This window comes from Bos indicus, chromosome 17 (genome assembly GCF_029378745.1).
Source record: "Bos indicus isolate NIAB-ARS_2022 breed Sahiwal x Tharparkar chromosome 17, NIAB-ARS_B.indTharparkar_mat_pri_1.0, whole genome shotgun sequence".
In the NCBI taxonomy this organism is placed as follows: Eukaryota; Metazoa; Chordata; class Mammalia; order Artiodactyla; family Bovidae; genus Bos; species Bos indicus.
The window spans coordinates 61,337,509-61,363,685 of NC_091776.1; the positions used below are offsets into that span (position 1 = coordinate 61,337,509).

At 52.3% G+C, this 26,177-nt stretch overlaps 1 protein-coding gene across 6 annotated transcripts in view; it reads right to left on the reverse strand.

Annotated features, from left to right (window-relative positions):
- Positions 1-25,746, reverse strand: part of SLC8B1 (solute carrier family 8 member B1) — a 29,945-nt gene extending 4,199 nt beyond the window's left edge. Inside the window, exons 1-15 of one of the 6 annotated variants that reach the window (XM_070769629.1) lie at positions 25,565-25,742; positions 25,010-25,380; positions 24,149-24,390; positions 13,782-13,934; positions 13,625-13,677; positions 13,405-13,463; positions 13,168-13,272; positions 12,906-13,073; positions 11,815-11,922; positions 9,613-9,672; positions 9,185-9,315; positions 7,317-7,458; positions 4,473-4,663; positions 2,490-2,643; positions 1,328-1,408 (exon numbers count right to left, since the gene is read on the reverse strand). In XM_070769629.1, the coding sequence (XP_070625730.1) occupies positions 1,328-1,408; positions 2,490-2,643; positions 4,473-4,663; positions 7,317-7,458; positions 9,185-9,315; positions 9,613-9,672; positions 11,815-11,922; positions 12,906-13,073; positions 13,168-13,272; positions 13,405-13,463; positions 13,625-13,677; positions 13,782-13,934; positions 24,149-24,304 (1,561 nt within the window). In that variant the 5' untranslated portion in view covers positions 24,305-24,390; positions 25,010-25,380; positions 25,565-25,742. The other 5 variants (XM_070769630.1, XM_070769631.1, XM_070769633.1 and 2 more) reach the window with 5 other exon arrangements.
- Between the last annotated feature and the right edge of the window lie 431 nt (positions 25,747-26,177).

Consider the following 26,177-nt stretch of genomic DNA (forward strand, 5'->3'; position numbering starts at 1 on the left):
CACTGATCTTTCTGATCTCTGGCTGCAACCCACTCCGTTCCCTCAAAAGCCCTCTCTGAGGAAACCCTATCCTTAGCGCCTAAGAGTGTCCACTGTACATTCTGCCTCAATCTGTAAGGATCGCAGGAAGGGACAAACACCTGGGGCCTGGTGAGATGGAGAAACAGAGTTCATGTGAAGTGACTGGGAGGACTGGTGATGGAGCATGGCACGGGGGACACTGCTCCAGCCAAGGCTCAATCCTTCCCACCCCAACCTGAGAGGTCAGGACAGGCCACAGCCCTACAGCCAGGAGCAGGTCACGGCAGGCAGCAGGCCGTGACAAATGGCAGGAGGCATCTGCACACGGGTCACATAGCTGGCACGTGGCAGTGCTGGAACTGGGACCCAAGACTGCTTGGATTCCAAGCCTTGCCTTTTTCACAGCCCTAGGCTGCCTGACCTTCTCTTTTCTATACAGACCAGGCAAATGAAAGCCTACAGGACAATCCGGCCCACTGTCTGCTTTTATTAATAAAGTTTTATTGGGACAGTCAGGCCCATTCGTTCATGTATTGCCCATGACTGTTTTCACACTTCAGTAGAAGAGTTGAGGAGTGGCAAAAGAGTGCTATGGCCCACAAAATCTAAAATACGTACTCTCTGACCCTTTAAGAAAAAGTTTGCCAGAATTCCCTGGTGGTTCAATAGTTTAGAGTCTGCTTGCTAATGCAGAGGACGTGGGTTCGATCTCTGGTCCAGGAAGATTCCACACACTGCAGGGCAACTAAGCCAGTGTGCCACAGCTACCAAGCCTGCATGCTGCAACTACCGAAGCCCACGCACCCTAGGGGCCATGCTCTGCAACACGAGAAGCCACTGCAGTAAGAAGCCCGTGTACCACAGCTAGAGTAGCTCTCACGCGCTGCAACTAGAGAAAGCCTGTGCAGCAGCAAAGACCCAGCACAGTCAAAAACAAGTAAATAATTAGGGGAAAAAAGAAAAAATGTGCCAACCCTGACATCTACAAACCATGACATCTATGAGAGGGAGAGAGGTCTTCCACAAGCTTAGTGTGTGGGTACCTACTGATAAGACTTCTGCCCTAACAAGATGAACAGCTGCCGTCACTGCTGTTTACCAAGCATTTCTGTCACTTCATTCGATCTTTACAACAACCTATGAGGTCAGTCCTCTCAACACCCCCATTTTATAGATGAAAAAGCTGAGGCCCAAGCAGCCGAGGCACCTGCCCCAGGCGTTCCCGTGAAAGCCCGTCCGGAGGGGGAGGAATAGAGCCCACCCGTGGCTCCCAGCACTGAGGGAAGGGCCACCACAGAAAGGATACTGAAGATGATGCCACCGAAGCAGGCCGAGAACGCCATCCTCGGGTAGCCCTGACGGGCCAGCGTGAAATCTGAGAAGACATCTGTGTGGAAACAAGAGAAGGCCCTGAGCGGTGCGAGACTTCCCTGGCCCTTGTTGGTCACCAGTTCCTTCATTCTTACCCACAGTCATTCAGTCAACAAACACTGACGGACATCTGCCTGACTCTGACACTGGCTTGTCTGGGTGCTGTGGGCGGCCACATTGCCCCGTGAGACACAATTCCCTCCTTAATTCTTTTCACCTGCTTCTTTCCCACCAGGGGCAACCTCGTGGGTGTGACAAGCCAGCACCAGTCTTTCACCCAGGTCTTGACCCTGCTGGCACAGTGCGCGTAGGATACGTCACTTCAGTCGTGTCTGACTCTGCAACCCCGTGGACTGTATGTGGCCTGCCAGGCTCTTCTGTCCGTGGAATTCTCCAGGCAAGAATACTGGAGTGCGTTGCCATTTCCTCCTCCAGGGCATCTTCCCGACTCAGGAGTCAAACCTGTACCTTTTGTGTCTCCTGCATTAGCAGATGTGTTCTTTACCACTAGTACCACCTGGGAAGCCCCAGCATATACAGTACCTCTGTGCAAATTAGGAAAAGGGGCCCAAAAAGGTGAGTGGAAGGAGAGCTAGTTTTGGGGCCTTTGACTCCTTGTCAGCATGCCCTTGGGCCGTGTACAACCTGACTAACTGTACTTGGCAGCTCTAACTAAAGGATATATGTATTGGATTGGCCAAAAAGTTCATTCTGCTTTTTCTTACTGTCAAATGGAAAACTCCAAATGAATTCTTTGGCTAACTCAATATGTATGCATGAATGCCTACCCATGCCACACCTATGGATATATTCTGCTGGTTGACTGCAATGAGCTCCATGTCCCTCCTGAACTCTGGGGAGCCATCAAGTATCTGTGCATCAGCGAGAAGAGAAGAGACTGGAGCTTCTACAGTCTCAGGTACAGTCCAGACCATCCCACCTGAAGCCCGGGGATGCTCACTCCAAAGACAGTAGGCATTGAGCGCTGCTGAGGGTGCATGTCCTGGAAGCCCTGCCCATGTGTCATTCTGGCTGAGGGAGCAACGAGCAGTGAGGTAGCCGTGCTCCTTCCAGAAGCCCACCCGGCCCCGCGTCACCTCCAATGCTGTTCCCCCAGGCCAGCAGCGTGAGCCCCAGGACAGTATTGCTCAGCCGGAATACCACGCCCAGGGACCGCAGGATGTTCACCACCTCTGTGGCAGCCGCGTTGATCCACAGGGCGCTGGTCAGGAAGCCCAGGAAAGCAAAGAGCTGGGGGAGGAAACGGGACACAGCCTCAGCGCCTCAGCTATAAAATGGGACGATCACAGTACCTAGCTTGTGAGGGAGTCATGAGCGTGAGTTGACGCAAAGCAGTTAGAGCCTGGCATACAGTAAGCACTCAATAAAATGCTAGCTCAGCATTACCATTTTGTCAAAAAGGGGCACATTACAGCTCTCATCAGGCTTCTAGTCAATGGACCAAATGCCACCCCGTCACCACAAAAAGGAACTCCATACTGCGCTCCCCAGCCCACCCAACCTTCCTCCCAGCCCCTGGAAACCACTCTGCTTTCTGTCTCTCTGGATGGTTTATTCTAGACACATCATAAAAACGGCTTCATACAGTATGTGGGCCTTTGTGACTGGCCTGTTTCACTCAGCATCATGGGTTCAAGGTGCATCCACCTTGGAGCATGTGTGAGTACTTCAAAGACTAGTAAGAAACACTAGCTAACGTTTCTCTGGCTTCCCTGGTGGCTCAGTGGTAAAGAATCTGCCTGCCAACCCAGGAGACACAGATTCAATCCCTGGGATGAGAAGATACCCTGGAGGAGGAAATAGCAACCCACTCCAGTATTCTTGCCTGGAGAAACCCATGGACAGGAGGAGCCTGGTGGGCTACTCCTGTCCATGGGTTGCTAAGAGTTGGACATGACTGAGTGACTAAAAAACAGCAACACTTCTCTAAATAATCAATTTGCTGAAAATTCAAATTCCTTTGGGTTCAAATTCAGAGTTTCTAAAAATAAAGACTAGAATTTTTAAAAGCAATAATTGGTTTAAACTTTAGGAAAAAATTCTCTGGACAAACTGCCTAAAAAATTATTTAGCATCCTGCAGAATGGAGAGCACGGTGGTAGGGGAAACACCCCCAAAGACAAAACAATTCCACCATTGGGATGTGATCATTACAAACTCAGGTGCTTTCCAGTTACAGTGGTGGAAAAGTCTGGTAGATCTTCCAAAAAGTGAACAAACAGTTTACATTTGACCTACTAGTTTCACTCCTAGGATGACACCTAAGAGAAATGAATCATTTCTACACAAAAAATCCTAAACCAATTCTAAACCATGGCAGCATTATTCATAATAGCTAAGAAGTGGGGGAAACTCCCTCCCAGGATTCATTCATGGATGAATGGATAAACAACATATGCTATGCCTGCACAATGGAATAGTCGTCCGCCATGAAAATGAATGAAGTCCTGACACAGGCTACAACACGGACACACTTGAAAACATTTTGTTAAGTGAAGGAGGGCAAGCCACAAAAAGTACGTATTGTGTGATTCCATGTATGTGAAATATACAGAACAGAAAAATCTGGAGGGACTGAAAGCAGCTGTGCTGGCCAGAGGGTGATGGGGGAGGACGGAGAGTGACTGTCAACGGGTTCAGGGCTTCTTTTTGTGGTGGTGAATCCCAAACTGTGATGGTTGTACAACTCCATGAATATAATGGAGTTGCCATTTCCTTCTCCGGGAGATCTTCCCGATCCAGAGAGTGAACCCAGGTCTCCTGCATTGCAGGCAGACTCTCTACCATCTGAGCCATCGGGGAAGTCCTATAAATATAATAAATACAGTTATTGTACACCTCAGGTGGGTGACTTGTATGTGTGTATGAATTGCAATTCAATAAAATGAAGTTGTTACCAAAAAAAAAAAAAGAGGAACTTGAACAGGCACAAAATCTCTTAAAAGTGGCCTTAAAGACCTGTTATCATGGAAAGTGATTAGTGGCCTAACAGTCCCAGGATATCTGCCTAGGAGACCTCAGCATCCCCCCTCCCAGTTTGGAGAGCCGAGGTTTCTTACCCAGTGAAACCTGGGGGGCTCGCTGTTGGACGTGGCAAAAAAGGTCACTGCAGCCAAGGCCGTGCCTGCAATCACCACCACGGCCCAGACGGGAAAGAGGCCACCTATCTCATAGACGCCATCTGCAGAGGGACGAGAAATGGAGCTGGTCCTCTCCACGGCTTCAACTTGGCAGCTCCTCCTGGAAGCCCCTTGACATGATGGAGAGGGTGTGGAGGGGATAAAACCCACAGATAAAACTCAAACAACTGTTTGGATATAAGGTAGAGACCACCTGTGTGCCCAGCCCTGTCCTAGGAACTTCAGAGAGACAGAGAAATTGAAGACATAGCCCCCTGCCCTTGAGCTACTCACACTGGGAAGACAGACATGAAAAACAGACTCTCCAGCCTGGAGCTAAGATAGGAATGGCTAAGACCACTCACTCCTTCTATCCTTTCTCATGCCCAAGGCAGACATCACTGATCAACCATGCTGCTTCGGTCCACCCGAGCTTAAAGGGAGCACCCTCCAGCCAGGCATTACCAATGGATAGGCATGGCTCCATGAGATGACCTGTACAGTCGAACTCAACCTTACTAATTCTGGCTCTCTTGAGAAGTCTACTCTATGAACCAACCCACTACAAAGTTACAAAGGTTTTAGAGGTTTCATGTTAAAACACCTAAGGGAGGAAACCCTGCAGGCAGGCAGAACATTCTAGAAATTCCCATATACCATCCTTACATCACCAGTCTTAAAGGCAATGGATGATTCAATTGGCCAGACACATGTAACAAGACGTTTTCTTCTTTCTTTAGTCCAGCTCATGGGCTCATAAACATCAGTGCACTAAGGATAACATAAGGGGCTGAATATATAAAATCGTGCACATAATACACGGCAGGAGATTTTTGGGGGGCAATTTTGACGGATGTGACTTTCACTTGCAGAGCTGGCTTTGGAACTTGACACCTGGGTGAGAGGTCCTTTCTCTGTATTTCTCAGTCCTGTGCCGGTGGAATTTCAGGAGGAGACAGGGGCACGGGTTGGTGGCTGAGGATGTGAGCTGAGTTGTAAACAGAGGATGGCACAAGGGTTCCACGGGCAGAGGGAAGCGATGGAAGGGAAGGAGTTGAGCAGATTTGTGTCACCAAAAGCAGATAAAGGGCCGGGGAAGGTGGCTGGCTCAGGATCTCGGAGATCTCGAATGACGGCTGGGGGACGTGGCCTTCTTCCAAGAGGCACTGGGGAGCCCTGGAGGTCTTAGAGTGGGGGAGTGATCACAACATGTGACGAGTGGCACTTTAGAAAGATGGCTGTGGGGACTTCCCCAGTGGTCCAGTGGTGAGACTGCTTCCACTGCTGGGGGCATGGGTTTGATCCCTGATTGGAGAACTAAGATCCTGCATGCTGGGTGGTGTGGAAAAAAAGAAGAAAGAGGGCTCTGAGGGTGGCCTTGAGAAGGAAGATGGAAGTTGGCAGTGAGATTAGGAGGTGTGGCTGGCAGACATGTCACCTCCTTGGGCAGGTGACCCCCTGCTGGGCTGACCCCTGGATGGAGAGAACCCCCAGACCTTGGGCAGGGTGCCAAGTCTGGGGGTTCTCTCTATGCAGGGATCAACCTGGAAGGGGTCACAAACGCGTTAGCCCGAACCAGTCTTTCCCCAGCATGGACCTGCTACCACTAGACGGTGTTGGGGCAGGTGGACAAGGCACTAAATATCATAGAATCACATCTCCGTAAATGGATTCCATCTTCAGCACTCTCACAGTAACAGATTTAACTATCTTAAGTGTACTGGAAACAAGGCTGGTTTCCCATTGATGCCGGTGAAACCGATTCCTTTCCAGTACACTGAAGTTAAAAAAAAAAAAGAACTGATTAAAGAAAAATATCAAATACAACAGTTTAGAATGGGAGAAAAATCAAGATGTTCTTGAATGTTGAATGCTTGGGAACCCTTCTCTTAAGAAGCCACAAGAATGATGAACCAAGTTCCCGGGGGACTGGAGAGGCAGGGCTGTCATGAACCAGCCCGCTGGCACCACTAGGGGGAGCCCTTCCCATCTCTGGGTTCACACTGACTCCTTTCTCAGCGACCACATCTTCCCATAAATTGGAAGAGAAACAGAATTTGGCAGCCTTTTTATCCTGACGCTCATTAGCAAAAAAAAAAACAAAAAAAAAGCCACACTCAGCCCTGTATTTGCTACCAAAACCATACCGCCACCTCCAGGAGATGCCCCTGGGTTGAGGGGCAGGAGCCCAGATGAGAGAGAGAGAGGACTGGGCAGCATGAGATACTCAAGTCAGACAACAGGAAGAACCTGAGCAGAAGGAGTGAGAAGATACCTGACAAGACTGGGCAGTGCTCTAGCCAAAACAGGTCAGAAAAGGAAAGCCTGGGGCAGACGGGGGAAGGCTCAAGGCCAGCGGGGACCACCCAGGTCACTCAGTAGGCAGTGGAGGGGTTTGTGAGGAGCTAGTCAGTGGGCACCAGCACTGGGGGCGGTGGGGACCTGCTTCTTCTCAGCTTCTGCCAGTTTTGCTGTTAGGAATGTGGCTCAGATTATCTTGAGAAATCCAGCTCTGGATTTTGACATCAACTCTGTTAATTTGGTAACGCAAGCAAATGTGCCAGAGGGCTGGATTTGGTCCAAGGGCCACCAGCGTGTCGCTCCTCTCTGGAGCCAGTGTGACCGGTGGACCACCGGAGGCTCGTGGCACAAGCACATATTAAGCGTCTACTGTATGTCCAGGACTGCCCCGCTGGTCCAGGGTCCCCTGGGGTGGCTGAGAAGAAAACTTCGGGAATGTGAGGAGGAGGGGGGTTGGGCCTGCCCGGGGGCAGGGATACTCACAGGCCCCTGACTGCAGGGTCAGGGTCAGGAACAGGGGGCTGATGACCAGGTGCAGGCAGTTGAGGGGCCGCTTCCAGTTCCTGTCCTCCTTGTCGGGGTCCATGACGGGGACGGTGAGGAGCAGCAGGAACTCCACGGGCAGCTGTCAAGTGCAGGAAGGCAGGAGGGTGAAGGCAGGGAGGCCTGGGCCTGGCCTCCGCCCTGAGCTCAGTCATTCAAGAACCAGGCTGGACTTCCCTGGTGGCTAAGAATCCACCTGCCAATGCAGGGGACACGGGTTCGATCCTGGGTCCGAGAAGATCCCACAGGCCACGGGGCAACTAAACCCGTGCGCCCTGAAGTCCACGCTCCGCAACAAGAGAAGCCACTGCATGAGCAGCCTGCACACCGTGACTAGGGAGTAGCCCCCGCTCAGGAAACTAGAGAAAGGCGCCGGCAGCAATGAAGACCCGGTGCAACAATGAATCAATCAATTAACAAAAGAACAAGGCGCTACCACTGAAGCGCCCACCTGGAGCAGGCCCCCAGGCGCTTCCGACTGCTGCTGAACACACCGCCAACAACCCAGTGCTGGCCACTGCCAACACTCTGAAGAGGAACTCTTAGTTTTCCTACCTTTTGGATAAAGAAACTGAGGCTCAGAGAGGCTAAGAAACTTCTCCAAAGCCACACAGGCTGTGAAACCGGGCTACAGGGCCAGCTCTGACGGACTCGACACCTTGTGTTTTTAGCCAGCAACTAAACTAACAACAACACGTATGGAGTGCTTACCACATGCTAAGCACCAGAGTCAGTCCTTCACATAGGGTGTTCATCAAATTGTCACAACCACTGCGATAGGCTGGATTTGGTTCCCAACTCTTCAATCCCCCTCCACCCGTAACAGAACTGATCACCCCCACACTTTTGTCAAATGACTAGAGTCTGCCGAATATATGTCCCTGTCCCACTGATGTCGAACTTGGCCATGCCGCTTGCTTTGGCCAATGGGCGGTTGGTGAATGTGATGTGAACGAGGCATCAATTGTGCCTGGGGAGTCTGCCTTGGTCTCTTCTGCCAAGAAAACAGCATACTCCCACTGGCTCCAGAAGGAGATATGGGGCAGACCTGAAGCACCACCCAGAGTCATCTCAGATGACTGGATGAGAATAAATATTGTCATCATATGTCAGTGAGATGTTGGGGGCTGTTTTTTACACAGCACTGCTGCAGCACTAACTTACTGACACAAGGATTCCAGAAGAAAGGCGCTATCATTACCCCATTTCACAGTGGAGGAAGCTGAAGCTCAGAGCAATGAAGGGACTTGCCTGAGATCATGATATAGCCAGAGCTGTCCTGGGGTATAAGTATTAGTTGTTCATTATCTGCCCCCTGGGTCTGAGGAGGCCTGAAAGGTATCCATGGTGGAGGGCTAGGAGGTGAGGCCTCTGGCTTTTTGGGTCTGGGTGGTGGAAAGCACTGCAGTCCTGCCTCATGGAAACCAGCCTGCTCACATCCAGACCTCAGGAGACAGGTAGCCCACGGAAGCAGTGAGGGGTCAGAAAAGTGCTATTTTAATCTCATTTAGACTCACTGTGACCCACACTCTCGCCTGCCCCAGTTCCTGGCTCTCAGCAGGTCAGGAGTCCCCAACCTCCTCTCTGTCCTTGGGAAGATGCTCCCCTTCCTTCTTTGTGGGGAGAAGTCTGAGCCATGCTCCATGACTCACATTCCCCACGGAGCCCCAGTCTCATGTATTTCCCCATCAAGTCCTCAGCAGAGTCCCCCACTCCGCCCCTGACTTCACTGCTCTGGAGAAGGCAGAGGGGCCACTGTCCTGGGCTGTCACCAAGTCAGGAGCCTGGCCCCAGGGTCCCCCCCTGACCTTGAACACCTTGAGGACCCTCCAGTACATGGGCTTGGTCCGCCACTTCCTGTAATCCAGGGGGTTGAGGGCCTGCACCAGGATCTGGGCCGTGGTCTCCGGGTACAGGAGCAGCGGCCGGTACTCCTCACCTGGGGGTGCAAGCGGGGAGAGGCAGGTGTCTGTGGCTGGCTCAGCCTCTGGGAAACCCTCTCCCTTCCCTCCCACCAGTGCCCTCAACCCCTGAGAAGAAGGAAAAAGCCCAGAGTCTGGTGGGGGGCGGGGAAGGCAAACCCAGCTCAGCCTGCAGTGAAAGGTGTTCATTGCCTCCTTCCTGAGAGGGGGGTGGGGTGGGGTGGGGGGGTTGCTGGATGGTTCCATTGCCCACCTCTCCAGCCCAGTCCAGCTGGCACCCCCACTCCAGCTGGACACAGAGCCCCTGGACTCACCATAGTCATAGCTATTGGTGTTAGAAGACATCCGTTCCTCTTCGGAATCTGACAGTATCTCTGTAGGAGAGAGAGGAGTTTCCCACAAGCCAGGTGGGGCGCCCAGCCCCTCCCACCATTATTCTAGGGTAGGGCCCCTCTGGGACCGCTCAGTATTCAGGGTGCAAGTGTCCAGGCCCTCTCTGTATCGTGGACTTCTCAGCAATCACCCTGTATGCTCAGGAATTCTTACAGACTCAGGAAGTCTAACTCACAAAACATTTTCAAATATAGTGATGCAGCAGTAAGGTCAAATTTAATATGGCCATCTGAAGACAAAACTCAAACATTTACTGACTCCCACGTTGCACCTTTCAGAACTTGGAACCCGACATATTTTTCTTCTCCAGTCTGAAACTTTTCTCAGGAGTCCTCGGGATTAGAGGACCGAGCCCTTAAGAGAAAGGGTTCCCAAAAGGAAAATGGCTATTCTCAAGTGAAGAGCGCTAGCCCTGATTCTGCCTCTGTGTGACTCTCCAGGCCTCATTTTCCCCTTCTGTTCCAGCCCAGTGGGCTGCTGCTGCTGCCAAGTCACTTCAGTCGTGTCTGACTCTCTGCGACCCCATGGACTGCAGCCTATCAGGCTCCCCCATCCCTGGGATTCTCCAGGCAAGAACACTGGAGTGGGTTGCCATTTCCTTCTCCAATGCATGAAAGTGGAAAGTGAAAGTGAAGTCGCTCAGTCGTGTCCAACTCTTAGCGACTCCACGGACTGCAGTCCACCAGGCTCCTCCATCCATGGGATTTTCCAGGCAACAGTACTGGAGTGGGGTGCCATTGCCTTCTCCTGCCCAGTGGGCTAGGATGGGTTTAAAAGAGAGCACAGGGTACTATGTGCTAAACTCTGAAGGCCCAGTGGATAAAGAGAAGAGAGAAAAATCATGGTAGACTTCCTGTAGGAGGAGTCACCAACACGTGTGCCACGACCTCAGGAGATGATACAGTCCGGCCCTCTGGAAGCTCACAGTCCAATGGACAGAAACATAAGCAAATTAATAACAGAATGGAGAGATAAAGGCCGTACTGGGGTGAGTCTGAAAGCTTGTGCAAGCCCAGAAGAGACACCTGGGGGTCTCTGCAGAGCTCCCTCCAGGCTGAGTCCTTAAGTCTTTTCAGAAGGACACACCATGGAAAAGGGACAGCACACACAAAGCCTGGAGATAGCCAGAGGGAGCGTGACCTGTTCAGGGAGGTGGGGGTGGCCCTGCACAGCTGGGGAGTGGAGTCTGGGGTGTGAATGAGTTTGGAGAAGAAAGCTGAGGCCCAGCACAAACGGCAACAGATCACGGGCAAGGTTCTCAGGCTCACATGCCGAAGAGGGCCAAGCACGTCGTGGGACCACGCGAAAGAGGCTTGAGGGAAGAATTCTGGTTTCCCAACATAATCAGATCTGTACATGTCAGGGCTGACGACAGAGAGCACTGGGGACTGGGGTAAATGGGGGAACCATGCCTTTTCCTAAGGCAGAAGCCCCATTCAGCTCGAGACATGTATCTATATATGTGTGTGGGTTGTGTGTGTGTGTGTGCACGTGCTCATTTGTGTCCAATTCTTTGCAACCCCATGAACTGTAGCCCACCAGGCTCGTTCGTCTGTCCATGGGATTTCCCAGGCAAGAATGCTGCAGTGGGTAGCCATTTCCTTCTCCAGGGGATCTTCCTGACCCAGGGATCAAACCCACATCTCTAGGGTCTCCTGCATTGGCAGGTGGATTCTTCACCACTGCGCCACCTGGGAAGCCTGTGGGTTGTATGTGTGTATGTATTTGTGAATGTGTATTTGTATGTGTTGTGTATGTGTTATGTATGTTCATACTGTTTATGCATTTGTGAATGTGTGTGTTGCATAGTTCTGGATGTGTGTGTGTGTATTTGTGCATGTGGAAGCACCTGGCAGGGGGCGCATTCTGGGATGCAGGAGGTGACAGCTCTTAGAAGATCTGCCCCAGCAACAGGCAGGAGCATGAAGAACTAATGAACTTGGACAAGGAGGTGATGACGAGGCTTTAGCAGCACAAGCGAAGGCACGGAGGGGGGACCTTGGTAGAACAAGTAGAAACAGTAGGAAGAGGAGATGGGCACTGGCACAGGCCTCAGGAAGCAGAGGCAGCAGTTTCTGGGCACAGAGGGCTCCAAACCCAGGGGTCCTCCACTCAGACCTTACCTGGGGTGGCCGGCATGGAGCAGACCAAGGATCTCCTCCGTTGCCTTTGGTAGATCCAGGTGCAGAGAACCACGGTGACCACGTAGAACGCATAGAAGCCCAGGTAACCTGCAGACAAGGGCACGCAGTCACCAAGCGGTGTCCTGGCCGCAGGGCCCAGAGAACAAGGGCGCCCAGTTCTGTCGCTGGCACCTGGTGGCAGTGGCTGTGCTAGCCCAGCCTAGCCCAGCCTAGCCCGCAAAGGGCCATTTCCTGGAGCGCCACCCCCTCCTCTCCCCGGCCCATATTTTCTCCCTACCAACGCCACCCCTGCCTTCCCCCCACCCAACCCATCCATCCATCAACAGTGGGTGTAACGCCTGGCACTAACAGTGGCCTCCGGAACACAGTTCAGGTGCGAAGGGCTAGTGTGCTGCTCTGTGCCCTGGGAGGCTGAGCCCCTGCGGACTGTATCCCCCAGTCTCTGGCTGCCCTGGGCCTGCGCATGGAGCCCCAAGAATGAATCAGAAGGCAGCAGGGGAGGGTCTGGGGCACCCTCTTCCTGCTGTGGGGCCCTGTCTCTGGCAGGACCCGTGACCTTCCGCAACTCTCGCTCAGGCTGGGTGACCCCGGGTCTGGGCCTGGAGCCCTCAGCAGGCTCCAGCCACCCCATTCTCTGCCTACTTCAGGAGCTCCCACTGCTGCTGACCCCTAGCGTCTCTGCACCACAGTCACCCTCCCTGGTTTTTCTCAATCCTCTGTAAGTCGCCCCTCCATCATGTCATTGGAACCATCTGGATGGAGTGACCCTGTGGGTCACAGTCAGCATTTCAGCTGTACCGCTCATGAAAACTGGAAATTGTGAAAACCCAGAACGTCACCCCGACTTCCCCCTGCCCTCTTCGGTGATCGGAACCACAAGTTCCCTTTCATGCCCAGGCCACCAGGGTCCCAAGCAGTGCTTCCATCACTCGGAACCAAAGGGGACTCTGTGCCCTGCAGACCACCCGCTCCCATCTCCACTCCCCCCGCCAACGCCCCCGCCTCCCTGGCCCTGTGCCTCCCAGCCATCAGCCCTGGGGGGATCCCGCCCTGGTCCCGCAGCGGCTCACCCAGGGCCCACGCCAGCGTGACCCTGCCGCAGTAGAGCGCGGTGAAGATCAGCAGCACGGCCGCCATGTAGAAGATGATGTCTCTGAGGAAGGGCCTGGAGGCCGCCGTGAAGGGACGCAGGATGGCGATCCCACCGGCCACCACGGTGGTGACCAGCACGCCCGCGCCTGCGGGAGAGGAGGCCAGGCTCGGTCCGCCCCGCGCCCACCTCCCGCTGCCCTCCCAGCCCCCTCACCCGCAGCCGGGGCTGCTCGCTCGTACCAAACAGGGCCCCAAAGGCCAGGCCAGCTGTGCGCGGGTCTGAGAAGGCCACCAGGGCGCTGAAGATATCCGGGGCCCCGTTCCCAAACGCCAGGAAGGTGACGCCATGGGGGGACGTGTCAAGGGGCCTCAGTGCAGGCGCTCCAGGCTGCCCAGGCCACGAGGCGTCCCCCGTCTCCCAGCCCCTCACACCCTCCGGCCCTCCCTCCAGGGTACCAGAACTGGACCAAAAGGATACTGCCACGTTGTGGGAAAGCTTGAGTGTGGTGGAAATGGCCGACAGGTTAGGGCAGAAGCTACAGAGGAGAGGCCAGGGGTGAGTATTTCCACGGCGAGTGGCTCCTGCCCCCAGTCCTTCCCCGCCAAGCCCAGGGTGGGTCCTCCCCAAGTCAACCTCCCCACCGCGGGACCCCCTCTCCCGTCTACAAGCTGGACATCAGGCCAGGGCCGAACTCACAACTTCGCCGCGGTGACTCCCAGAATCAGAAACAGATAAAGCAGCCAGAAAGCCTGGGTGAGGGTAGAGGGGGAGGCCAGAGAGGGGGAAAGAGCATTAAGTCCTGCTGGGGCCATGGGCCCCTCTCACCGGCCCCCCACCCAGCGCGGGGCCTCACGTAGAGGGTGATGGCCAGAGGGAGGAGGCGGGCTGGGAAGTGGCAGAAGATGCCCTCGAGGTAGTCCAGGTAGCCCCCGTCACTGCGGCAGTCGGGGTTGGTGCGGACGAAGGCGCAGCGGTCAGAGGCGTTCAGGCCACACACTTCTCGACACTGTGGAAAGGGAGGCGGGGGCAGATGTCAGAACCCACCACCCCGTGATCCACTGGACCAGCCCCACCTAAGCAGCGAAGACAACCTCCTTCAGCCTGGTCCCTAAACTTCCCGGGCTCCAGCTGCATGCTTTCATTTTTAAAAATAAACCTGTACTTGAACACAAGTCAGTCATGAATTTGTTGTTTAGTCACTAAGTTGCGTCCGACTTTGCAACCCCAAGGACTGTAGCTCGCCAGGCTCTTCTGTCCATGTGATTTTCCAGGCAAGATTACTGGAGTGGGTTGCCATTTCCTCCTCCAAGGGATCTTCCCAACCCAGGGATCGAACCCGTGTCTCCTGCATTGGCAGGCAGATCCTTTACCACTGAGCCACCTGGGAAGCAAGTCATGAATACACACATTTAAAACAAAACAGGAAATTTCCTGGTGGTCTAGTGGTTCGGACTCAGAGCTTTCACTGCCAGGGCTTGGGTTCAATCTCTGGCTGGGGAACTAAGATCCAGCAAGTCATGCAGCATGGCAAAAAAAGAAAAAGAAACAATATGTAACGAGTTCTAAATTCTCCTTTCTCATCCCTGCCCTCCATAACCCCACTTCTCTCCTGCCATGATCAGCTTGAAGCAGACCCTTACAGACATTTCTCAGTTTAATGACATTTGTAGATATATCTTAGTACAGAGTTTGTTTTGTTTTATAGAAATGGGTCTGTCCTAAAGTTCTTATTTCTGCAACTTGAGTTTTACCACTTCACAGACATGCCATTTATTAACATCTTGACAGACACAATGAAGAAAGTAAAAACATTCTGAGTGATTTCTATATGCCAGGCACAGTGCTGAGCTTAAAAGGTTACCTCAGTTAATCTACACAATGATCTTACAAGGAAGATAAGATTATCCTGCCCATTATACAGATAAGGAGTCTTAAAAGACAGTATTTCACACCCAGTGGTAGAGAAAGCACTGGAATCCAGGCAATTTGAGGTTCTCCTAAATTTTCTGTCCTTGACCATTACTGCCCCATTCTGGCTCACTGTAGCCTCAGGAGTTCATGCCATGGATGACTTGCAATACAGGGAACATTTCCCTAATGACAAGCAGTTGAGAGTGTCTACCTTTCCATTAGCGCCAACCGTCAACTTCCTTGCACATGACTCTCTGGGCACATGTGAGAATGTTTGGTCAGAGAGATTTCCAGAAGTGAAAGTGCTGAGTCAGACAGTCTCACAGTCTGAGTTCCTCCAGAAGCGCCCTAGAGACAAGGATTTCTAAGCAAGCAGCACAGTGGGGAGGTGTGGAGAGCACCAGCACCAAGACAGGGAAGTGAGCCAGGGACAGGAGAAGCAACCAGTGAAGGCTGGGCTGAGACGGTGCCCGCCACGGGCTGGTAGCCCCAGGGGCAAGGGAGCCAGGGTATTTATACACCAACTCCTATCAGTCATCAGGTGAGCAGAGCCAGGGAGGGAGGTGCTAGGTCCCCAGCGCTTCTGGCCTGCCATGCTTGCAGGTGGTTCTGGAAGAAGATACTGGTGACCTGAAGTCAACAGAAGCCCACCAAAACAGCAGGGTCAGAAACCGCCTGATGGTCCAGTGGTTGGGACTCTGCGCTTTCACTGCCGAGAGCCTGGAAAACTAACATCCCATACTATACAGCACAGCCGGAAAAAAAAGGGTCCAAAGGATATGGGCAGAGCCCTAACAGTATCTATTGCAGAGGGAGAAATAGCTTAAACCTCTGAGGGATTCTGCTAAAATACCCTCCCCACAGCTCTACCTGGGGCTTCCTAGGTGGCACTAACGGTAAAGAACCTGCCTGACAATGCAGGAGACACGAGAGACGCAGGTTCAATTCCCGGGTCAGGTCTGTGTAGTCGAAGTTATGGTTTTTCCAGTAGTCACATACGGATATGAGAGTTGGACCATAAAGAAGGCTGAGCGCCGAAGAATTGATGCTTTTGAATTGTGGTGGTGGAGAAGACTTGAGAGTCCCTTGGACGGCAAAGAGATCAAGCCAGTCAATTCTAAAGGAAATCAACCCTGAATATTCATTAGAAAGATTCATGCTGACAAGTGTTAGAGAGGCTGGGGAGAAATGGAACACCTGTGCAACTCCTCTTGGGGATGTAAAAATGGTACAGATGTTGTGAAAAAGAGCATGGCAGGTCCCCCCTCCCCAAATTAAAAATACAATAACCAGTTCTAGGTATGTAATGTACAAAGTGATGACTATAGTTAACACTGCTGGATGGTATATATTAAAGATGTTAAGGCAGTAGATCCCAAGAGTTCTCATCACAAGGAAAAAACTTTTGTATCTGTAGATGATGATGGATGTTCTCTAAACTTATTGTCGTCATCATTTCATAATATAAGTAAGTCAAAGCATTATGCTGTACATCTTAAACTTACATGGTACTGTAGGTCAATTGTATCTTAACAAAAACTGGAAAAAAAAATAGAATTACCATACAATCCAGCAAATCTACTTCTGGGTATACATGAATAAGAATTGAAAGTCAGGTCTCAAAGAGACATTTGCACACCCATATTCATAGTAGCCTGATTCACAACAGCCGAAAGGTTTAGAAACAACCTAAGTGTCCATCAGTGGAGGAATAGGCTGAGCAAAACGTGGCCTATCCATATGATGGAATGCCATTCAGCCTTAAAAGGGGGAAGAAAATTATGACACAAGCTACTACATGGACGAACCCTGAAGACATCATGCGAAGTGAAATAGGATAGTGTTTAATGCTCAGTTTTGTCTGACTCTCTGTGACTCATGGACTGTAGTCCACCAGGCTCCTCTGTCCACGGGATTCTCAAGGCAAAAATACTGGAGTGGGTAGCCATTCCCTTCTCCATCATTATTTATACAAGGTACTTAGGGGCAGTCAGACTTACAGAAACAGAAAGCTGAATGGTGACTGCCAGCTGGGGGAAGGGAAGTGGAGAGTTATTTAGTGAGAACAGTTTCAGTTTTGCAAGATGAGAAAGTCCTGGAGGTGGATGGTGGTGATGGTTGCACAATGAGAACGTCTTGAATGCCACTGAACTGTTCACGTAACAGTTCTAACCCCTCCACAAGCCCTCTCTGAACTTCTAGCAATGCAATGCTGGAGGTGCAATTTCTGGTAACCTCTATCCCCTGCTTACTGGCTCTCTCTAGACGCCGCACTGAGCCCGCCATGCCTATTTCATGCACTGTTCCTTCTGCCTGGGGCACCTTCCTCAAAAAAACACCACTCATTCATCCTCCAATCCTCAGATGCTTCTTCCAGGAAGTCTTCCTTGACTACCCTACCCAGAACAGGGCAGATCCTCCAGTTATAAACTCTCTTCACCCCTGGTCTTCCTTTTCAAAGCACTTCTCTTGCTATTTGTAGGATCACAGACTGACTTAACGTCCGCCTCCCCCATCAAAGTGTCGCACACAGCCGGGACTCATAATTTTTTGCCACACACTGTGAAAGTGAAGTCGCTCAGTCGTGTCTGACTCTTTGCGACCCCATGGACTCTAGCCTAGCAGGTTCCTCTGTCCGTGGGATTTTCCAGGCAAGAGTACTGGAATGGGGTGCCATTGCCACACACTGTGCTGGATCCCAACTCGCCTAGTCTTCAAAACAGACCCAGGAGGTTGGTACAATTGTTTCCACTTCACAGATGAGAAAACTGAGGTACAGAGAGGCAAAGGGACTCACCTCAGGGCACACGGCCTGTCATTGCTAGCTGGTTTCAAACTCAGCTCTGCCTGAAAGTTACTAGCTGAAGCTCCGGAGGAAACAGCCCACCAGGGGCAGAGCCCCTTCCCCACCTCCTGCCCCAGGCTCCTTCCAGTGCTGAGTCAGCCAGGGAGAAAGCAGGAGACTCTCCCAGCCCAGCTCCTCTCCATCTTCCTGACAGCAGAGTGAGTCAGCAAGGCAGGTCCCCCCAAATCTGGCCTCCAGAATCACATTCCTGCCTGCCCCCGCGCCCTGAGCTGGCCATCCCCTCCCTTGAAACTCATCAGGAGCTGAACTCAGCTCTCCCCAAGGGGCGCAGAGCTAATGTGGCGCTGCTCTGAGTCTGGGGTGGTGAATTCTCAGTCCGTCTCCTTCCCCTCTCATCCTCTTCCCTGAGTCAGTAAGGATCCCCAGGGAATCCAGAGAAGGTCAAATATTTTCCCCTCTGTGGGTAAGTTTTAAGGGTCAGGATGGACAGGAGAGGGTTGCAAATGCAATGAATGCCCTGTCTAAATGTCTAAAACCACCAGGGCTGCCGGCAACGGTGGTGATGAGATGGAGGGGGCGTGCCCTGCTGGAAGGCATCCAAGTTATAAAATGAAAGACTGCAAGGAGATCAAACCAGTCAATCCGAAAAGAAATCAACCCTCAATATTCACTGCAAGGTGTGATGCTGAAGCTTCAATACTTTGGCCACCTGAGGCGAAGAGCCGGTTCACTGGAAAAAGACTCTGATGCTGGGAAATACTGAAGGCCAAAGCAGAAGGGGGCGACAGAGGATGAGATGGTTGGATGGCATCACCGACTCAATGGACATGAGTTTGAGCAAACTGCAGGAGACGGTGCAGGGCAGGGAAGCCTGGCGCGCTGCAGTCATGGGATCACGGAGTCGGACACGACTTAGTGACTGAACAACAACAACAACCCCACACTACCAAAAAACAAAGCCAAAACCAAAACCACGGCAGCTAGACTAGCCCACGGGCTGTCAGTTTTCAATCCTATCCCAGTAAGACTGGTGTGGAACACAGGGTAGCTGAGAGGAAAGGCAGCCTTGAGTCTGCGCCCGTTGTGCTGCCAGCTCACTGGGTGACCCTTGCTGTGCTGTGCTTAGTCGCTCAGTCGTGTCTGACTCTTTGCGACCCATGGACTATAGCCGGCCAGGCTCCTCTGTCCATGGGGATTCTCCAGGCAAGAATGCTGGAGATCATCCCCTTCTCCAGGGGATCTTCCCAAGCCAGGGATCAAACCCCAGTCTCCCACTTTGCAGGCAGATCCTTTACCATCTGAGCACCAGGGAAACGGCCCCTTTAAGGTGTCTGGACCTTGCCTTCCTCACCTACAGGGCAGTCTTCATCAAACCCAGCCTGGCCATCAGATCTTGGTGCCACATGTTTTGTTAAGTGCTTCTGCACACACCCTTTATAACTATCAAACTGTAGACGGGGGCTTCCCAGGTGACTCAGTGGTAAAGAATCCACCTGCCAATGCAGGAAATGCAGGAGACCTGGGTCAGGAAGATCCCCTGGAGGAGGAAATGGCAACCCACTCCAGTATTCTTGCCTGGAGAATCCCATGGACGAAGAAGCCTGGTGGGCTACAGTCCAGGGCGTCACAAAGAGTCGGACACAACTGAGCGACTGAGCACGCAAGTGCGCACGCAGACTGTAGACTATCAAAGTCCACGCTGCCTCCATTAAGAAGCCAAACAAGTCCACAACTCCAGTATCAAAGGGACAATTCTGATTGTTTCCATTTTTTGGTCGGGGCCCATCAAGAAAGGCTCGGGTTTTCATTACCTGAATGCTCTCTCTAAATGTTGTTACCTGCAGCCAAAGGCACATCCTTGTGCATGAGCAGGACAGGAATGTGCTGTGTGCTTCGTTGCTCACAGGGGGAGGGATGAGGGGCTGGGAGAGGACAGCGTGGAGTCACAAGCTTCTGGTTCATCCTCCCTGGCTGAGGAATGATCCCCAAAGATGTCCAGTCCTAATCCCTAGAGCCTGTGAAGTGTGACCTTACGTGGCAAAAGGGGCTTTGCAGAGGTGATTAAATTGAGGCTCTTGGGATGGGGGGATTGTCCAGAATTATCTGGAGGGCTTTAGATGTCATCACAGGATTTTTATAAGAGGGAGGTGGGAGGGTCAGAGTGACAGAGATGCGAAGGAAGCAGAGGTCCAGACAGTGAGAGAGACAGTGAGTGTGAGGGGGAGAGGGGTGGAGGGGGGAAGTGGGGGGAGGGAGAGGGAGGAAGTGGGGGTGGAGAAAGAGAAAGATGCTAGGCTGGTGACTTTGAAGATGGAGGAAGAGGCCAAAAGCCAAGGAAGTAATGCAGGAAGATTCTAGAAGCTGGAAAAGGCAAGGGAATGGAGCTTCCCCAGAACCTCTGGAAGGAACATGGTACTGACACCTTGATTTTAAGCCAGTGAAACCCATTTTGGGCTTCTAACCCCCCAGATAACAAATGTGTGCTCATTTTAAGCCACTAAGTTACACTAATTTGTTACAGCAGCAAGTGGAAATGAAAACACTCATCTAGAGTCAGTTACCTGCAGACATTAAAATACTCTCAAAGACATCTCACGGTCTTAACCTCACTGACCAGCTCCCACGAGAGGAGCGGAAGGTGTGAGCTGGGGTGATGACATCTAAACTCCCCTCTCCCAGCTCCTGTCAGTACACGCCCTTCTATTCTCCCAACCCCACAGCTGGACCCCAACAGGGCAAGTCCTCTGAGGAGTGGAAAATCACAGGTCTCCCACCAGGACCCCAACCCAGGAGCAGAAAACACTGCCATTTTCCAGAGGCCCCTTGGCCTTGTGAAACCGCTCAGCAGGCCAGGTGGAACCCTGCTTCTGAGGACAAGGCTCTGGAGCCATGCAGCCTGGCTTCAAATCCTGCTTCCCCACTCAGAGCTGTGCGACTTTGGGCAACTCAACTTCTCTGTGCCTCGGTTCCCGCCTTTATAAAACGAGGCAGGGGTCAGCAAACTGTAAAGGGCTAAATGTTTCCCCTCTGTGGGCCAAGTGTTCTCTACTGAAGCCATTCAACTCTGGTTGATCATGTGAAAGCATCAGCCGTAATAACAAACAGGTATGACTGCATTCCAGTAAAGGTGTACTTAACAGACACTGAGGTGTGAATTGAGTTTTCATGCATCCCGAAATACTGTTCTTTCAAAAATTTTTTTCGATCATTTGAAAATATAAAAACAATTCTCAAGAACTTCTCTGATGGCCCAGTGGTTAAGAACCTGCCTGCTAACACAGGGGACATGGCTTCAATCCCTGGTCTGGGATGATTCCCCATGAGCAACTAAGCCCGTGAGCTACACTCCTGAGCTCGCGAGCTCTAGATCTGTGCTCTGCGAGAAGAGCAGCCACCGCAGTGAGAAGCCCGCGCACCAGAAGTAGAGAGCAGCCCCCCTCAGCATAATGAGAGAAAGCCTGTGTACGGCAACGAAGACCCAGCTCAGCCAAAAATTAATTATTTCATTAAAATAAGTAAAAAACATCCCCAGCTCCTGGACTGTACAAAACCCAGCAGTGGACCTGATTTGACCTGCAGGTTGAACTTTGCCAGCTCCTGAAATGAAGGGCTAAACGAGCTCACTCATGTGCTTTGAACATTGCCTGGTTCACACTCAGTGTTCAGTACAACAAGCGCTGATTACTATTTTTGCCAGAGGTGAAAATTGAGAGTAGAGATAAAGAGCTCTTTGTACCTGTTAGCTTGTTCCCCTCGGGACTGCGAGGGTCAGCTCTAAATGTCCAGTCTCTCTGTCAGATCTGTGGAGATGTTTTTTTTCAGATTTCCTTCTTCCCAAAAGGAGTGTCCTGGAATTACTGGGCCCTGGTAGTCTGATGCCAAACAAGTCCCTGGCCCTCTGAGGTCACACTTGGAAGGATGAGGGCACTGGGCACTGGCTGGCCCAGTACTATTCCACCCCCCGCCCACCAAAAAATCTTAATTTGGACCCCTTCCCAAAGCTACTACCACCATCTCCCCCAGTGGCTTTGCCAGCCTGCTCCCTGCCTCCACCCATTCCAGTTGATTCTCCCACTGCAGCCAGTGGGATCCTTGTAAAAACTGGAATCAGATCATGTCCCTCCTGGGGACTTCCCTGGCAGTCCAGCGACAACAACAAAAACCCCAGATCATGTCCCTCCTGTGTTCTAAATGCTAGCATGGCTCCCATCGTATGCCTGGGAACGGACCCACCTTGTACAGTGGTCCACAAAGTGAAAGTGAAGTCACTCAGTCGTGTCCAACTCTTTGTGACCCCGTGGACTGTAGCCTACCAGGCTCCTCTGTCCAGGGGATTTTCCAGGCAAGAATATTGGAGTGGGTTGCCATTTCCTTCTGCAGTGGTCCACAAAGCCCCAGGCAATCTGGCTTCCCTCTCCTGTCTCCTCCCTCATCCTTCACCCACTAGCTCACTGTTCTAGCCACTCCAGCCTCCCAAAGTTTGTGACATGACATGGCCTTCTGCTCCTGCCTCGGGGGCTTTGCACGTGCTGTTCTGCTATATCTTTGCAAAGCTTCAGGCCTCTGTCCACAGAGAGGCCTGCCCTAACAGCCCAAGGCAAAGTGGTCACCTCTCTCCATCTCACTCCATCACATCCCTACCCTGTTTTGTGATCCTCATCGCTCAGTGAAATCCTGTGCATTTACCTGAACTGTGAGCCTGTTTCTCATGTGCGTCCCCAACTAGAAACACAAGCTCCATGAGGGCAGGAACTGAGTGGTTTACTCCTCACGTGTAGCACAGTTCCTGGCACATAATAGGTGCTCAAGAAGTATTTGTTGAATGAGTGAGTACATAAAAGGACCTAGGTGAGGAGTGGGTGGCCTTTCCCAGCCTGCAGGCTCCCGGGCCAGAGGCTGGCAGGACTTTCAAAAGGGCAGCCACCTGTGTAGTCCTGGGAGACGGTAAGCCAGAGAGGGAGGATCTGGATTCAGCAGGAGGCAGCAATGAGTTCATGCCCTCACGGCCAACTTCCCCTCCCTGAACCTCAGCATCCTCATGGGCAGCACAGAAATCATCAGACTCATCTTGGGGGGTTTAGGCCAGGATTTGGTGAGTTCTGCACAGCGCTGGCTGGCTGAAGAGCTCAATAACTCAAGAGAGATTATCTGACCCAAGCCACAGATAACCCCTGTTTTCCTGCCTCCAAGAGGCAGCAGTCAATTTTATAACCTAGAGTAACCGCAAATCACTTTCCCATCTGTAAACTGGGCATAATTACCTGTTTGCCTGGTTCAAACAAAGGGCACGAAGGTACTCTGTGGCCCCATAAAGTCGGTGTGGGCGCTAAACACCCTCTCAGCTGTTCATTCAGGTGGGGAGGAGTTTGTTACTCTGTCCTCCCACCGAAGAAAATACGAAGCGAGAACCCAGCCCCCTGCCTTCAGATTTTCACTCTGGATCCACTGTGACCTCCCCTCCCCTTACAGACATTAGAACAGAATGATGCGAGTTCCCTGCAGCCTGTCTCCACCGTCTGCATCCCTCCCTGCCTCAGGAGGAAGCCACCTTGCTCTCATCACCGTTTCTCCTTTGGCGCATCCAAGTCAAAGGCACTACCATCCCCCACCCGCCAAGACACCAAGGCCAGCAATCTGGAGCCATCTGTGACTCCCTTCTTCCACCACTTTGCCCTCCATCCAAACCATCAGTATGCTTGTTGCGCTTCCGACATTTACTCCAAATCCCGCCACTTCTTTCCTCTCTGCACAACCATCACCTGGGAAGCTGCCAGAGCTTTCCCACTGGTCTCCCTGCTGCTACCCTAAATCCTCTCAGTCCATGTTCTCCAGAGAAGCCAGAGACATTCTTTGAAGAAATAAATCAGATTTATGAGAATTCCCTGCTGAAAACCTTCCATGGGCCCCCCACTGTCATAAAACAAATCCCACCTCCTAGCTTCAGCTCCTAAGGCCTTTCGTAATCTGACCACCACTACATCTCCATTCCATTCTTAACATTCTCCCCACTGACTCACCCTGTTCCAGCCATTCTGGCCTCCTCACAGTTCTAGAAATCCACTAAGCTTGTTCCTGCCTAAGGGCCTTTGCATATGCTTTTTTTTTTCCACATGGAATGTTCTTCCTTCTGGTGTCTGTTACAAGTGGTTTCCTTTCTCCACTCAGGGCTTGGCTTAAAGTCACTTCCTCCCAGAAGCCATGTGTGATCACCCAATCTGAAACAGCTGTAAATACTCCCTGTACCTCACAGCCTCTACACAGCCTCCACAATACCACTTCATCCTCTTCATCTGCAGAGCAACTGCCTGAAATCTACATGTTTACTTAGCCATCCTCCTAGGAGATTATTCACTCCATCAGGGCAGGGATTTTTGTCTATAGTATACGTTCCTTGGCATATTCCAGGGTTCACCTCAGTGCCTGGTACACAGTAGGTGTTCAGTAAATACCAAATCATCTGAATACATCCCCACCTGATACCAGTTCCCTGCGTGGATACTCACGTCTACCACGCTGGTCTGGCTCACACCTGCGGCTGGAAACTGGGAGCTAATGTGGGCCCCTGCAGATGGGGCCCTGGCCCCGGACACTGTCTCCACCATTTGCAGCACACAGAGCAAACTCAGGACCCAGGATACATTCAGCAGTCCTCCGGCCATCAGCCCCCAAGGGGCCCGGCCCTCACCCGATGCTTCCCCTTCCGTAAGTGTTTCAGTTCCAAACAGCTGGCACCTCCAGAGGCCTGCTGGGTAGGAGTGAGAAAGGGACAGTGTCACGGAAGACCAGACCATAGGACCCCACAGGAGGGGCCTGAAGACTGCCTCTCCCATCCCCCTCCAAAGGCCAGGAGCGGGGCGGGGGGAGGGAATGTGTGCAGAAGCCACATTCTGGATGGGCCTGACTCATCTAGCAGGCAGAGTACATAGCCCTTCCTCCTGAGCCCCCAGTAGTGTTTCCATGGAAACCCAGGGCAATAACTGCCTCTGATGGGGAAATCAAGGTTACCAAGGGGAAAATGAATTGCTCAAAGTCACACAGCCTGTTAGCAGCAGAGCTTGGCTGGACTTTAGCATCTGTCTTTTCCCTCAACACTAGGGAAAAACCAGCTTAATTTTTCTTCCAAAGAAATTAAACTGGAAAGGGGAAAAAGAAAAAAAGAAAGTCCCTGGCACACTAGTTTTCTTCTTTTGGTTCTTCCACGTGTTGCTAATGAGACTGTTTTGCCTTCAAGAAAAACAAAGCCCAGAAAACAACGTTTCTTTTTTTTTTTTTTGTAAATCTTTGCTCAAAGTTCTGGCGGGGGAGGGGGTGCCTGTGGGAAGGAAAAGGGAGCAGAAGGGCCTGTCTCATCACTCTTTCCTCACCTGTTGACAGGCTCTTCCCTTCCGCAGTTCTCTGTAACCGCACTTGGCACTGACTTGGAGCCGACACTCCAGGTCTGCAATACAGGCTTAGCCACTGGGGCGCTATGCGGCCTTAGGGCGGTCACTCCACGTCTCTGAGCCTCTGAGTCTTCATCCGTAAAATGAAGACAAACGCGGGCGCGTCAGAGCAAACGATAAGGGTTCATTTAACAAGGGCTCACGCCCTCAGGTGTTCCCAACTTAAGGATCAACACGAGTCTCCACTCTATTGGCAGCCGATTTCGCGTGCTCGCTCACAAGGGAGCATTTATTGAGCGCGGCTGTGCGCTTCTCCGAGGCTAGACTTTCAGATGCTCGGAAGATCTGCAGACCTGATAAGGAGGAGCAGAGGCAGGAAATTGGGGTAACGATCACTTCTGCGGCTGCACTTTCTAGGTGCGAGACCCCGGGAACGTCCAAGTGCTCCGTTTCCCAATCCTGGCGGATGCTGAGCAGATGAACTCCGGATGCGTGATCCTCCCGCCGCGCCCAGGCGGGCGGGGAGGCTCCTCTTACCTCCGGCCGGGCCTCGGACCCGCAAACTCCGCACCTCGACCCCGCCGGGCTTCGCGGCCTTTCCAGCCTCCGCCCGCCAGCCCGCGCCGCCCGACCTTCTGCCCCAGACTCCTAGGACTCTCTCTCCCCTCCGCCAGCCGCATCCGGGTCTGGTCCCCGGGGTTGCCCCAGGCTCGGCCCCGGCTCTCCCCGCGCCGGCCACGCCCCTCATACAACCCCGCCCAGAGGAAACGCCCCCAAGGGCTCGCCCCTTCCCTTAAAGGCACAGGCGCCCTGCGCGGTCCCGAGGGTCTTCCCCACTCTCCTTCCTGTTCTCAGTCACCTGCAGGTCGGTTCTGCTTTCGCTGCTAAAACAGAAGCTGAGATGAAACCTCGTGCATATAAACCATAGGAGGCCGGAGAGGAACTTTTATACGGTGAAACTAGGGGGTTTTCTTCCCAAGGGAGGGGTGGTCGAGTCGGCGTCAAAATTATTCTGGTAATCAATGGTGATAAGTATCTGAGAAGGTACCAGGTTGGTAAGATTCCCTGGAGAAGGCAATGGCAACCCACTCCAGTATTCTTGCCTGGAGACTCCCATGGACAGAGGACCCTACTGGGCTAGAGTCCATGG